Source organism: Vicia villosa, linkage group LG7 (genome assembly GCF_029867415.1).
Source record: "Vicia villosa cultivar HV-30 ecotype Madison, WI linkage group LG7, Vvil1.0, whole genome shotgun sequence".
Lineage (NCBI taxonomy): Eukaryota > Viridiplantae > Streptophyta > Magnoliopsida > Fabales > Fabaceae > Vicia > Vicia villosa.
In genome coordinates this window covers 105427610-105443217 of record NC_081186.1, presented here as the reverse complement: position 1 = coordinate 105443217, position 15608 = coordinate 105427610, and the positions used below count along the sequence as shown (strand labels likewise).

General features: G+C 31.8%; 2 protein-coding genes across 3 annotated transcripts; both read right to left on the bottom strand.

Moving 5' to 3' along the window:
- Positions 1–790: 790 nt before the first annotated feature.
- Positions 791–8575, bottom strand: LOC131616397 (gamma-tubulin complex component 2-like). Of its 2 annotated transcripts, XM_058887715.1 has the most exons (19): positions 8266–8573; positions 7165–7302; positions 6404–6535; positions 5484–5567; positions 5302–5400; positions 5090–5181; positions 4555–4627; positions 4307–4459; positions 4070–4189; positions 3901–3954; positions 3260–3343; positions 3027–3101; positions 2810–2944; positions 2603–2728; positions 2415–2522; positions 2112–2174; positions 1893–1967; positions 1479–1663; positions 833–1375 (listed from the first exon to the last, which is right to left on the bottom strand). In XM_058887715.1, exons 1-19 carry the CDS (start codon positions 8323–8325, stop codon positions 1240–1242), a joined length of 1992 nt encoding a protein of 663 aa, XP_058743698.1. In that variant the 5' UTR covers positions 8326–8573; the 3' UTR covers positions 833–1239. The 2 variants fall into 2 exon arrangements, with proteins under 2 accessions (XP_058743700.1, XP_058743698.1); XM_058887717.1 differs by lacking the exon at positions 2810–2944 and having other exon boundaries at positions 791–1375; positions 8266–8575.
- A 2112-nt stretch (positions 8576–10687) lies between these two features.
- On the bottom strand, positions 10688–13076 carry LOC131618171 (uncharacterized). The gene is made up of 4 exons (XM_058889432.1): positions 12812–13076; positions 12493–12708; positions 11226–11381; positions 10688–11036 (listed from the first exon to the last, which is right to left on the bottom strand). Exons 1-4 carry the CDS (start codon positions 12818–12820, stop codon positions 10983–10985), a joined length of 435 nt encoding a protein of 144 aa, XP_058745415.1. The 5' UTR covers positions 12821–13076; the 3' UTR covers positions 10688–10982.
- Between the last annotated feature and the right edge of the window lie 2532 nt (positions 13077–15608).

The following is a 15608-nucleotide window of genomic DNA, read 5'->3' as shown; positions in this document are numbered from 1 at the left end:
CTGATTCGAATCAAGTGTAAATTCTGATTAAAAACAAGTTGTTTGAAAAACTTGGTTTGCCTTTGTCCAATTTAATTCAAGTCAAGATATGTGCTTAATTTGAATCAACCACACAAAATCTCAAATTTGCATATTTTTAAAATACTTTGGATTATGCATGTTAAAAATGAATCAATTCAAACTTGATTCAAAGATGTACAATCATAAAGGAGATTCAATAAACCAAAATGAAAAGACAAACAACAAAATAACCGTATTGGATATGTTCCTTCTGAATGTATTAGGAACATGCAACTTCAGTCTCCCTTTAAGATATGTAACTTCATAGGATGGATAAAGTTATACCCAAATAAAATTGTCCTAAAATAAATGAACATGTTCAATTTTAAATATAATATTAATTGTTTTTTCTAATTCTATCATCTAATACTACTTTTATCATTTCAAATATTTGATAAAGAATACTTTAATAAAAACATCATTCTCTCTTTCAATTATACATTTTTCTTAATTTCATTGTATGAAATGGTTAACTAAATCACTCATTGTATGACGGAGTGATCACTATAAGACGGAGAGAGATATTTATCATTATAAAGATTAATCACATAATTTTATGTTTGAATTTGTTTAGGGATTTATCTTAAAAATTACAAAATAGTTCAAGGATCTTTTTACAATGTTCTGTTGAGTTTATATTCATAAATAAAATGTTTTCAATATTGAGAAAAATGAAGATGCAGATAACAATAACTCAAATGATAAAAATTCATCTCAAATGATTTCACTAAATAGTGTGAATTAATATTTAAAAAAATAAACATTTGTCTAATTTTTAATTTTTCATCAGTTTTTTAAGAAACGTATTCTGTTAGAAGTTACTGTCTGTAACTTACAATTTACAATGCTGTTACTCTTGAATGCTATCCATTACAGCCACACGTACAGTGTTTGCAATAGGTGAGTAGAACCACTATAAAACAAAATGTATGGATGTATCAAATGAAAAATTGTTTGCTTCATTTGGAAGACCAGATCACAAATTGCCAAGGCAAAATTTGGCAAGAACGTATTAGAAAAACAAATAAGAAAAAACATTCTCAATATTGTCATACAGAAACCTAACCACAACTTCACAAGAATGTAAAATACTCACACTTCAGACATTACAATAACCTATGCACACTAAATGCTCAAGTTTAACACCACTACTAAATACCTGCACTCCTGAAAAACCCATCACAAACCATTATGTTCGAGTTTGACACCAAGAATCCATTTTGCAAGATGGGCCAAATATGGCTCTGCCTGGGAGCTACTACTCAAGATTGATCCAAGACTCTGAAGCTCGGTATCAAAATCCTTCTCAAATTTGCTGCAATTATTTATTTAGGTCAGAATGCTCACATGACATGAAATCATCAGTATCTACATCTACGGACACTAATATAATTATATAGTTTTGTTTTTGGACTTACAGAATAGAATCAGTGACCGCTGAATTTCTGGTGGTTGACTTCAGGACCTGACCTGATTTTGATTGTTTAGTTCCGAGTGAATTAGCTTTAGATTCATCTGGACTATGTAATACGATAGAAGATGATATAAGCCACTGAGTTGCAGCTGCATATTGAAGGCACATGGATTTAAGCTTCTCCACCTTCTGCAATCAAGAACCCAATAAAAACCAATCATGAGAAGTGTCAAACTTTTCACAATTAGCTGATGGCAAATGTCAAGTAAAAGAAGGTTGACAAAGAAGTGAGGCAGATAATAGTTTTAATTAATAAATCTATCAAATACCATTAATGTTCCTATTAAAAAGATCCAACACACAACAGCATAACCATATATATATTATATTTTATAAAAACAAAACAAAGAGAACTAACCTTTAGCAACTCCGGTAAAAGTAGTAAACACTCTCTCAGACACTTATCAAGGAAAAAATCATGATGTTGAATAACCTGTTTCAGAGAGAAAATGTTAGACTTTCTCAAACATCCAAGCCCCCCACCCCCTGATAAAGGAGAGAAATACTCCAGTATCATGTAAGTAACATGATTTATACATCACCAGTTTTGCAATCTAAGACGACAAAAATAACTTACCTCGTCTATGCTATTTGCTGACTGAAGTCTAGTATACATCACGTGCCAATTGGGTTCAATAACCTAAAATACAAATCAGAGTCATTAAACCAAAAACTAGCATAACTGCTCAGTTAAGGAACCAAATTTATGAAAAAGAAGGCGAGAAACCCAGATCCGATCCTATGCACTTTGAAAAGTCCCAACTACAATAATCATTTTGCTATGCAAATTGGTCATAAAAATATGATTTGAGAACTGATTTGATCTGGTTTTGATGAAGTAAAAAGACAATACATGTGTAGTCAGAAAAGAAAAACTTGCCTCAAATGTAAGATAGTGCAAAAGGCTATTGATAAATTTAAGCATACTTCGACACAGAAGAGAAGATCTGGAGATAGCAGTTCCACGTGTATTGAGAGCACGAACTCCCTACAATATGGTACCAAAGATGAAGGTAAGACGAATTAAACACAAAAGACAAAGTGAAGCAAAGGCAATCATAGCCATACTTGATGTGTTTGCCAGGCTCCACATAGCTGACGGTCAACATGTTTGCAGTGGAAAAGAAATCGAAAAATTAACTGGTAATTTGTAAGGGCTTTACGTGATAATACTATAGACAATGGCCAGTGCACCTGAAAAGAGAACCAAAAACAACAATAGGATGCGACTAACTAAAAGCAGACTTTCTCAGAAACTTGTAGAGAAAAAAATACCTTATAACTTAGTGAAAATGTTTCAAGGCCGGTGATGCTAACAGGCTCTTCCAGAATATCATTATTACTAGAATCTCTCTGGCTAACTTCAGTGACATTAAATGTGCCCAACCTTTTAAGCAAAGATGATCTTTCCTGAAAGTATAAAGTTTGCATCATGTGAGAATACTGAATTTTACAGCTCCAAAATTTCTTACAAGATGTATAAGTTACTTGCCACAATACAGGTTAAGCCTTCATGATAAGGATCGACAGAAGCTGCTGTTGTACGCAGAGCAAGGTCTAGAAGAGACTGCGTCATACAGGAAGACAGCCAAAGCAAACAAAAGATAAAGGAAAGTTAGAGTAAAGCCCCCTTTCAAAATCAAAATAGGCAGTTGACGGATGAAATTTACTAGAAGAAACAAATGTATAGTAATTAGTAAAGTGAATAACATCCCATAACTATACCTGCAGCTTCTCAACTGATACTTCATCAGGTTTTTTGGCCAGCTCATCTCGAGCAATATCCATAAAATGCACTAAGAAATCCCCCTGTGTAATCATGAACATATATATAAAAATATCAGTCAACAAAAAGTGTTTCTTAAGTGTACTTTATCAATGAGTATTTGTGTCCAAGAGGAAGGAGAAAATCACTTTGATTTGCATCTATAGATTCTATATAGCTGTATGCTCTAGGTAGACATGTCAAACCAGCTCAACATCCTCTTACAGGGTCCCCCCTTCAATGTGATCACGTAATAAAAATATCCCATGGGCATTTAGGACTGTGTTTATTATTGTTTCATTCAAAACCATCATATGCCTTCAGACTACAAACAGTAAGATCTCACGTCACATCTTTAAAGTTGCTACTAGGAAAGCAGAAGAGAAGGAATACTTAAGTTAAGGATGGGGTGCATTTGATTTGTTTATGTATTCATCAATAATTGCAAAAATACCAACTTATTTTCACGTTTCCTGTTTGTTATACCATTTTATTGGCAAATTGTTGCAAACAGGAAACAACGTAAGGTAGTATTTTAGCTTTTCTAGTGTTGCAAGTTATTGTCTCCAAATTGAACAGTGTAAGATGAACATGACCGTACCTGATCAAGAAGAAGATAGTGTTTTATAGACCGCAATTTTCCTGTTAGATCATACTAAACATACAAACACAATTCACCATCAGAACTTGGGTTTTTAACGATAACAACTATTGCAGAAGCATTAAACTGTAAGCTGAAAATTTAAAAACCTAATCGTATTAAAAATCACCTTTTCCTTAATGAGATTCACAAGTTCCCCACTTGCGAAGTTATAAGCAGCCTTAATACATTCAAGATAATGATGATTTGAGCCAAAGCTCATCAGTTTTGAATTTTCTGATGGAGGGACCTAAAGTAACAAGTAACTGCATTTAGTGAACAATAAGTATTTCACAAGCACACTCCAACTTGAATGGCTGAGGATCATATAACTTTACTCTACATACAAGTATAACAGTAACAACACCTGAACATTGTGTCCACATTCTCTCAGGACATTTAGATATTTTCCTGTGGTCAAAATTGTTCCCGCAGCATTGGCAAGGAAACTAGGAATTCCATCTTTGAGGCTGTAACGCTGTCGCCAATACTTAGCATCATAATCTTTAGTAAGACTCTCCTATAGAGAATATGAAACTTAGGTCATACGGAAAAAAAAAACAAGTTTTGATATTAATTTTGGGCTGTATTAAGTGACTAAATTTTATTATGTACCTTTTGAAGAGATTTGTCTTCTGCGATGAAAAATTCACCATAAGGATCATCTATTACTCCTTCATAGACCCATCTTTAGGATTGTTTGATTCCCAGATGGACAATAAAATGGAACATTAATTAGAGATAACTTAATAATAAGAGTGCACAACAATCTAAACCACCACAATATTCAAGGTTATTAAACTAGTATATAACAAATATAACTGACAAATATAATAGCAAAAAAATACACACTCAAAAGTAGAGATTTGTTTGTAGGTAAACAACATCGAGCACATTGTTCACATTTTTTTATGCATCGGATATCAAAAGAAATCAAGCTAGTTCTATGATTAATAATACAAACAAAAGATTATAAGATAATTGAAAAAAAGGGACTTGGATAGAGATTCTAAACCCCAAAAGAAGGGTGACAGGGCTTATAATTATTTAGTGATATATGTAAAAACCAATACAAACAGTATATTTGAATATCCATTTGATTTGGTGTATGTCTATGGACTTAATACATATTAAAGAAGAAAATAGAAACCTTTCTAGTATGCTCATGTAGGCTCTACTTGCACATTGTGTCATTTTCTCCAGCAACAACCTAACTGCATTATCTCCAGCCATAGCTTTTGCCTAGATACAATGGAATCCATAGTGGAGAGAGTCAAGTGCTTGAGAAACTAAACTAAACAGAAGTTTTTAAACATGTGCAGACTTCAGAGAATGGTGACAATCACAAGTGAGATTCATTACCTGGCTCTGTAGTAAGTTAAGAACGGCAGAACCAGAAAAACTATTGGCTGAAGCCTTCTGTATGACAGTAGACAATGCCTGCATAGACCTCAACATGGGCTGAAACACGTCATTGAAGGTATTATCAGCAATGGTTAGACAAACATTTACTGATTTACATTTAATCCAAGACGAATTCATACCTGACAGTAGAACCACAGTCCTTGAAGGGAAAGTCTCCCAAGCCGGAATTGGTGCTCAAGTTGTGCCACCAAGGCCTGGTAATCCTGGTAAACATAATGACATGCCTTAATGGTAAAAGTTCATTCTTATTCAAATTGCATATTCTAATCAAAAGATACTATAAATGCAGAACTGCAACAGAGGTGAACATTTACTTTGCTAAATAATGCTATGCTACTAGTTTTTGCTCAATAACGTAATCGGCAAGTCAAATATTTGCATGGCTCCTGCATGAAATTCCAGCAAGGCCCAATAATATGCAGATATTGGAAAAGGAAACTGCTCAACAGAACCTGGGTTCTAAGATAAATAAGATTAGGATTTATAAGAGTGTGAAACAAACTGTTTTGCTTCAACAAGAAAGGGCTATGGTCTTTGTAGAGGGATTGCACTTACGGACACTGGTAACTTTGACCCATCGAAGTTCCACTTTTTTTTTCTGGAAGATACCTTATCCTATAATACCCTTTACCAAAATATTTTGAAAATAAAAACACTACTATAAAAACTAAACTAGGTCTGCACATCCATAACAAAATACTTCACCCTAAAATGAGTTTGAAAGTGCAAATGGGTACAATACTGAATAAAATTTTAGACTTGACCTTATGAAGCGCAAAAACAAACACAACATAGCCACGTAAACACCAATAATGTCAAAAATATAGAACACCATGTGACATAATGTCAAAAATATAGCACACCGTGTGACCCTATATATCTATAATCTAGCAGACAGTAACATGCTACTAATAGAAGTTAAGGGGCCAACTATAAAAGTGAGTGTATATGTACACAGACAAACATCTTTTCAAGAAGCAAACAATCACTTCATGTGAAACATAAATCAACAACTGACTCACTATTCAGAAAAACATACGAGAAGGAATTCCCTAAGGGCAGCAGAAAAGGCATGATTAACTAGCCCATTCTGGAACTGAGACCTTGATTCCACAAATTGGTTGATCAACAGAAAGCTCCTACAAAGAGGGAAAATCCGTTTTGCCAACTCCTGCAACAACAAAAACTGACTCAGACAGAACTCTATCATTGTAATGTTATATTTCATTATTGTAATGTTGCATTTCATTATATTGTCCATTATCTAAAGTTATACAGTTATAGCATAGGCCACTTTACATTCCCTGTCAGCTTAGTTGGCAGATACCTCGAAAAAACACAATTTGGCGGCAGAGTTATGGTTGGAAATCCCAATTTAAAACAATGGCTGAATATCTAAACAAGATTGCAGAAAATAATTTTCTTAATTTGGATTGCTGCCAAAAGAAGAGAGAAAGTTTAAGTAAAATGCATTGTATTATTTGAATAGTAAGCTAGATGTTTCACATTCCTTTACAGAACTTTTTAAAAACGAATTAAGAATACAGAAACATTGAAAGAAAAACCTAAATGGGTTTAATGAACCCATTAAGCATTAGGTTACGATACTGAACATTTTGAACTCATAATTTTTTTTCTCAAAAAATTGTATGTAAAGCATTTCCATTGCTGATATAGCTAGGTTTTCTATCTTAACTTCCTATCATAACTATCACCATAAAGCAAAAGGTGAAGGTTTAACAGCTATAATCTTATGATTGCAGCTCAAAACACCGCAGTGAAAAATTATGCAAATCTCACCTGCAGTGCCAAATCCATAGATGGGTCCACCAGGAAATTAATAATCTCATCCTTCTTTCCTCGAAGTGTTTTGATTGAAATGTAACGTCCTTCAACCCCAACCATAGCAGAGAGCACTTCATCAATAACAATAAGCTCCTACATTTCAGAAAAACAAGATACTAGCTGAAACCTTTAAAGCTTGTTGACACCCTAACACAAACTGGATTATGCATATAATTGTACACATGAATACATACATACACAAAAGCCAGCCCTTAAAATCCAATACAACACCACTCATCAATAACAATAAGGAGCCAAATAGTATGGCAGCAAATAGAGGATATATTACAAAGTGAAATCAAATAACTAAAAAAACCTAATCCCTATGCAGTTTTATGAACAAGGCATAGTCAGTACCTTAATTTCTTATCAATTATAATCACATAGTTCACTTTGCCTAATTTGTACAAATAAAATATCTATTCGGCCAAATGTTCAGTCAGCATCATTTTAATTACAAGCTTTTATGACACCATCGTTGTAAAGCTTTTCTTTACAATGCCAATCAATCATAACTATCTTATCATTAAAAAAAACTTACAGTTAATCTTATCGGCTTCTAAATTCACACAACAAATAGTACATTTTCTTAGTGTAAGTTTGGTTTATCTTTTGAGTTTAGACGCAATTTTACACTAAAATTGATTGCTCAACTCACTTTTACATAAATGTATCCAAACATAAATCATAAGTCTAACTCACTTTAACTAAAATCAATTATAAAAAAGCACTTCCCTCAAAACCAATTCTCCTCCCCGCAGAACCAAACATACAAGTAATTCCGAGCAATATTCCTTAAATTCCTTTAATAAAAGCTTATATATACAAGTATAGAATGCATTCTGAATTGAAATTAGGTTTTCTACCTACTATAAATCTTAGGTCAAAATTGAATAGAATAGAATAGCATCAAAAGCAATTAAACTACTGAAGAACACACAGCAATAACATTAACAGATAGAAAATGGAAATGCGGAACAAGAACCAAAGTTTAGAGAGTGAAAAAAAGTAACAGATCTGAGAATGCTTCAACGAGAGAGAAAGAGAAGAACGTACTTGAACTGGAGGTTCGTAATAGCCTATGAGATTTTCAAAGCCCGCGGCGGTTTGAGTCATGTTGAAATAAAGCAAACGCAGATCGGGAGAAAAAGCGCTTTTGAGAAGAATCGATTGTTGGAAGATGGAAGAGTGACGAGTGAGAATCGGTTATCAAGTGATAAGTGATTATGGGAAATGCATAGAGTGAGTGAGTGTTTGAAGTTGTTACTGGATGGCTAAATTCTTTTTCCTCTCTTGTATTTTGAAATTTGTTTGCGAGCGTTTATTTTCTTTCGGAATCTCTCCATTCTTGAAGAAAAAAAAATTCTGTTAATGATTGACTTTTTTTTTTCTTTCTTAATTGCAAATTTGGTCTCATATTTTGTGTTTTTTTTCAATTTTATTCCCTCCATTTTTAAATATTATGTTTTAGCTTATTAACTAAAAAAATATTAGATAATCTCTTAACTTCATTTTCATTGTTTTATTTGGTTTCTTCTTTCATCAAATTAGAGCAAATAAAATGTTTAAGTTCTAGAAATGTGGATATACATAAAGACTCAAATTCTAAATATGACTCAAAATTAGTACAATAATACAGGATTTCCAATTAATAAAATGAAAAAAAAAGCCTCATTTGAAGAAGATGAGCATCCTTAATTTGAATACAACTTAAATAGAAACCCTACTTTATAGTATATACGTCAATTCATTTGGAGCTTTAGCTTTGTTATACATTCATGTCATTAGAATTTTATATTTTTTTCTCGAATTTGTTGAAAGACACCAAATAAAATAATATAAGTAAAGTTAAGGGACTAATTTGAAATATTTTTTTAATAAAAAGATTAAAACGAAACTTAAATTAAGTTAATAGACTTAAGAACGGGAGAATTGTATTCTCTAAAATCATTGACCTATTTTAAAATTAATTATATGACATGTTATAAAGATGATAGGCCCACCTCATATGCCCTTAATACAAGGAAGCGTCACCAAATGGATGATAGGCCTGATAAGATGTATAAGGTGTCTAGACGACATCATCTACTATCAGAGCATCAAGCCTCATCTTGTATTTCGCAACACTACCATGAACCGATTGTCTGCCCTTCCATTTCCTCGCTCGTGGAGCACTCGCTAGGACACACTGATGTCTCCTATCACAGACGTGGGGAAATTGCTCGTATGTCCAGCATTGAATAAATAAAAACATATTAGTATGGCAGCTTGCTCCTCCATAGGTGCCTGCTCATCCACAAGCATGTGTACCTCCACAACAATCGCCATATGAGTAGGTATCGCCTAAGTAGTAACAACTTTAGCAGTCTGGCGTTAGGGTGCGCGGAACTGCGCCTGCTCAGCCAAACATTTTCGATGAGAATGAGTCGGAGGAAGTCGTCCAGTCCGTAGCTGAGAAGCCTCTGCCCCATTCACCCGGCCCTGAGCTTCCCCGCTATTAGTCGGTACGCCTACAATGGAATCATCTTTATCCCTGGTCATCACGGAAACAAAGCAAAAAGGCAAAAACTAAAATAAAAAATGAACTATCAGAAATTCTAAAATTTTCAAGATTTTATAAAAAAAAATTGAACTACCGAAATTTTTGAAATTTCCGACACAAAATGCTACAAAAGCACCAAAAATTTTGAAATTTCCTATAAGAGATATTAAAAATACTGATGTTCCCGTGATTTTCTACCAGAAATATCGGAAATTCTTACTTTATGTGAAAATTTCGATTGCTCCTCCAAATCTCTGGTATCGTCCTAGAATTTGAAATCTTCAGTGCTCTACTGGAAATTTTGTGAAATGGTAAAAAAATTAAGCTACCTTATTTTAAACTTTTCATACATTTTAGGGAAATGTTAGATATAAGTGGGGTATTTTAAACTTTTCATACATTTTAGGAAAGTGTCAAATATAAGTGTGGAAATAGTAGGTTAAATACCCGAAATGTAGATATGGTATTCAAGAACATTCACTCTAAGTAAATTGGGCCAACATGTGATCAAAAAAAAAAAAAGTAAATTGGGCCAACATAATCCACACATATTTTGGGCCTATGGTTGTACCACTCGCAATTATTATTATTTTGTATTTTTGTATTTTTATTACCCCTTGTGTTTTTATTACTATATCTGGTCTCATTTATAAGAAAATATTTTCTTTTTAAATATATTGAATAAATAATGTATCTGAATAATATATTATCCCGATACATTATTTATTCAATGTATTTAAAAAATAAATATTTTCTTATAAACGGAACAAGAGAGTATGTGTTAGTTTTTGATTGTCCACCACTATAAAAAAATATTTAATTGAAGAAAATTTTAAAAGAGAAAATGTATAAAAAAACCTAATACTAATAATTAGCAAGAATAATAATAATAATCATAATAATTATAATAAGCATAATAATTAATAGAATGTTATAGATTAACTTTTGACTTTTTTTTTTCTCTTTAATTTCAGGTAACAGAGCTTTTACAAATAAAGTTCAAAGTCCAAGCATTGATACCGAAAACACATTAAACACTAAATATTAAAATAAATAATAAAAAAAATCCTTTAGATGGAAAGAAATATACTATAATATGATAGATAATCTTCTTGGTCCTTAAATAATATACTATCAAATAAATATCATCCAAGAGAATATCTATCTACTAATCAACAATGTCTCCATTTAATCTCTTCTATATACATTAATCTCTCAAATTTTTCTAGTCTCATGCAATGCAAGTTGGAAACAAGCAACTTGGAAAGAAACACAACCCTCTTTTCTGCAATAAAAATTAAAGTCATATTAGAAAAGGAAGTTTATAAAAATAAAACTTTTGGCAAAGAAGAAAAGAGCAAAAGTATGAATAATTGAATATACACTAATAAAAAGACATTTATAAAAGCAAAGTAATAAAGTTAATGAAAATATAATTTTTAGTAGTGGAGAAAAAAGAAAAAGTAGTGTATACCTTGGTAGTTTTGACATAAAGAAGATCTGGTGAAATTTTGTACAAATCTTCATCAACTGGTTTTGGTGTTGGTCTTGACATTGGTGGCTCATTCATCACATTGTTCACCCAATTTTGCTTTTTTTCATCTTTTTCATTTTGGGAACGTAGCTTTTCCTATAATGTTAAAAACATATTAATAATTTTGTTGGTACTTTATAAAAAGTCTAATTAATGTCTACACTACATAGTGTCACTATCCCGTTATTTTTTAGGAACCGTTGGCGGTATTGTGTCACTAACACTTGTTTCTCTCATTTGATTTTCACTCACACTTATAGAGTTGTGCTAATTTTTTGGCAAATTTCGCGCATAGATTCTACCATCCTTTTCGATTCTATTCCTTTGGGTATTCGAAAAGATTTTGTAAAGAATAGGTTAGGTATACCTTTCTTTAGGTTTTCGTAAATCTTGGGGCTAACTTGATTCCTCTTTTGTATCGATTTTCTTTTGGTTATATATATAAACCGTTATTAAAAATAAAAATAAAACATAGTGTGCTATGTGTCATTATGATTTAAATTTTCATGCTAGTGTCTATGTTTTTGGTGACCCATTAATATAGGTGATAAAGGCTAAAGTTAGATTCATTATTAAACAACTAAAGATAACATCATAAATTAATATGGTGTTTATGTCAGAAAGCTCTTGCTTTAATAAATTGTCACGCTAGGCGTGAATCATTAATGTCAATTAAATAGGAGGCTCAATTATAAAGTCATGTGACCTACCATAGACAAATTAATTATTTTTCATTAAAAAAGCTAAGTTGTTCTCTTTATCTCCACCCACACTCACTCACTATCTAGAAGAAAAAAAACTATAATCACAAACTATGATGCAAATATGCAAGGAATATAACTTTGAACTTTCTACTAGTACTTCTTCTCCTAAATATAATAAAGATTCATCTAAAAGTAAAGTTTTTTAAAAAATTATTATAAAATATTAAAATTTATGTTATTTATTTAATATAAACTCTTAATGATTTTGTAAAAATATTTTAAATTATTAAAATTCAAAATTAGTTAAAATACAATAAATACTCCATTATTTTGAAATATATTTATTAACTACATAATTTTTTTAATAAATAAATGTGAAAAATACAATAAATACTCATTAAATATAACTTTGTCCTATAGTAATATTTATGTAAATATATATATTAATTAATCACATATAAATATGTAAAAACAAGAAGAACAAGAGAGTTAAGGTAACATACCCTTCTACAAGGAACAACAATCATAGCAGGAGTAACAACATGGTTATCATACAAATCACCAGCAACATAGAGATCTTGATCTTCAGTTTCAGAGTTGTAACTATAGTGAAGAAAACCACCTTGTCTTGCAGATTCAAAGCACTCTGTGAATGGAAGATTATCATTCCAATCCCAGCTTCCAAATGCTGGCACATGGTTCCTCTTAAAGTGGTATTCCTATTATATTTACACCCCCCACAAACAAACCAAAAAAACATTATTAGAACATGAAGTTAAGGTTAAATAAGTATATATGTAACATAAAGAATGAAAGACTCACTTGATCCATTTGTGTGGTTGAAATTAAACAAGTGTTGAGTGAGAGAAGGTAGAAGGTTTGTTTCTATGTGTTTGAGTTTGGTGTGTGTGAGTGTGTGGTTTTGAGGTGGTTGGGACTTGGGAGCAATATAATTATAGACAAGAGAGAAAGAGAGAATGTGAGCGTGTGAGGTGGAGAAAGAAAAGGATGAGAGAGAGTGTAAAGGGTTGAAAATGATGAAAAGGGAAGTAAGGTGTAAATAGTAAAAAGAGATGAAAGGAGAAAATGAAATAACAGAGTAGGAGACAGAGGAACAAAGAGGTAAGACTAGGGATAGAGAGTAGGGTGAAAAGGAAAGTACATAGATAGGGGTGCGGAGGAGAATGTATGTTCTCTCTTTTTCAAATTTCACATTATTTCCAATTAACTTTCTATTCATCTTCTTTATTTAAATTATCATATATGTCTTATTCATAAAACATAGAATGATCACATTTTTATCTAAAATTTTAAGATATTAGGTATGCATTTGGATTTTTATTTAATCTTGTCTAGGTTAGTTTTGCTATATATAATCCATTTTAATTTGAATAAAAGGAGAGAGTTGTGTTAGACATTCGACAATCAACATAAAACTTTGTTGAATCTCTATGTCATGAAACAAATACTTTCAGAACACGTTTAAGAGTTAGTACCAAGATGCATGCTTTTTGTAGATGATATATATACTCCTTCTTGAAAAGTCGGATGAGAATTTAAACGAGAGGTTGAAAAATTGAAGACAAACTTTATAAATACATGGTTTTCGCCTAAACAAAAATAAGACGAAATGTATGGAGTGTAAGTTCAACAAAAGAAAAAGTGTTTCTAACCTAAAGGTGAAAGTTGAAGATCATATCATCTCTAAAGTTACACGATTTAAATATATTGGGTATGTAAGACAAAATGATAGAAAAATGGAAAGGGATGTAAACCATCGAATTTAAGCTGGGTAGTTGAAACGGAGAAAGATGTCAATTGTTTCATGTGATGCAAAGGTACATTTCAAGCTGAAGAGAAAATTTTATCGGATTGCGACAAGACCTACAATTTTGCAATGAATTTGTGGTAAGACTCGACAGGATAAGTATAAAATTAGAAATGAGAATATTATATTGAGTGTCGAGGTAGCGCCTATAGTAAGGGAGATGGTGGAAAATAGAGTTAGATAGTTTGAGCATGTAAAGAGAAGACACATAGATTTTGTAGTAAGGAGACTAGACCAGATGAAGAGAATACAAACACTTCAAGGAAGATGAAGACCAATGAAGACTATAAGAGAAGTAATTAAGAAAGATCCTGAGATTAATAATTTGGATAAAACATGGTCCTTATAAAATATTAAGCAAAAGCTGGTCCATGTACCTGACCCCATCTGATGGGATAAGGCTTAGTTGTATTTGTTTGGATTTCCATCTACCTATCAAAATCACATTAAAAAACCAACATCAATTCAAAAAAATTAAATAGTAGTGTCATAATTTTCATGTTTTTTCATTCAGATTTGATATTTTAATGTGATTTATTTTTGAACACGAAACCAAACACATACTAGGTATGTTTCAGTTTCGACCAAAATCTAACATCAACAACATGGATTCAAAGTATCTCATTATCCGTACAATTGCTCAGAGCCTTCGAAACACAAAAGATCGTTGGATATCCACATATGTTCTGTAATATGATTAAGGGTTGTTGTCAAAAATAGTTTTTGTTTCTTTCAATTCCATGTTTAAGTATGTTGTTATTCACACAACTGCCTAAGGTCTTCAGACTCGCCGCCATTAGTTTACCAACACTCTTGTAACTATCATAATTAAAGACAACTACAATCTAAACAAAGTTACTCTTATTCATTCTCTAGAGACAATTCTTCTTGAAGTACCTAATTTTATGGAAAATTGAAATATTTTAGCTTTGACATATCAAAATCACTGGATTTAGACTCCGAGCTTAATTTCTTCCCCTTTTAATTTCTTCTATTCTTACTTCTTCCTCTTGAAACACCCTAGTGTTCACCACTATTTTCAACCTTCAACTCTTTAATATTAGTTGACTTCTTGGTTCTTATTGTCGATTGGACATCCTCGAACGGATCAACATGTTAGCTTTGTATTCATTGATGCTACTATGGTATGTAAGTTCCATAAAGCCTTGTATGACTTAAAACAAGCTCTCGTGAAATGGTTTATGTGGTTCATAAACACCCATATTCTCGAGGATTTTGAATCCAAGAAGCGTGATCCCTTACTCTTTATTTTTAATTCCAAAGTTTCTACTGCCTATCTCTTGATTGCCTATCTCTTGATTCATGTGGATGATATCGTTACAAGTAACTCTTCTAACCTATTAACTTTACTAACTTTCTAGGTTGTGTCATCATTCTTTTTTATCTTCTTAACGTCGTACATATATATATATATATATATATATATATATATATATATATATATATATATATATATATATATATATATATATATTTATTTTCTACTTTATTTAAAGAATCTACTTGATTAAATCTCCATCTCATGTGAAAGGAACTTCTTCTACATTATGTAGAGATAACTTTCATTGTTATCTCAGCATAACTAACTTAGAGTTATCTACGGCTAGGTGTATATTAAAATAACATTTTGTTACACAATAAGGATATCTATATAAATTTTAGCCTAAATTTAGTAACATTGTGAGCCACTATTGTCGCTCGTTCAAGATCTTTTTCATTGTGATATTTAAAACTTCTATCCAACCCTGGTTTTCAACAATAATTTTAAAA

Excerpts from the sequence above, each read along its gene's own strand:
- LOC131616397 (XM_058887715.1), bottom strand. The coding sequence starts at position 8,325 with ATGACTCAAACCGCCGCGGGCTTTGAAAATCTCATAGGCTATTACGAA. Across the intron at positions 4,190-4,306 it reads AATGTGGACACAATGTTCAG|GTCCCTCCATCAGAAAATTC; the intron begins GTGTTGTTACTG and ends TTGTTACTTTAG. Across the intron at positions 2,729-2,809 it reads CATTTTCACTAAGTTATAAG|GTGCACTGGCCATTGTCTAT; the intron begins GTATTTTTTTCT and ends TTCTCTTTTCAG.
- LOC131618171 (XM_058889432.1), bottom strand. Across the intron at positions 11,382-12,492 it reads TTGTTGTTCCTTGTAGAAGG|GAAAAGCTACGTTCCCAAAA; the intron begins GTATGTTACCTT and ends TTAACATTATAG. Across the intron at positions 11,037-11,225 it reads TTTATGTCAAAACTACCAAG|AAAAGAGGGTTGTGTTTCTT; the intron begins GTATACACTACT and ends TTTTTATTGCAG.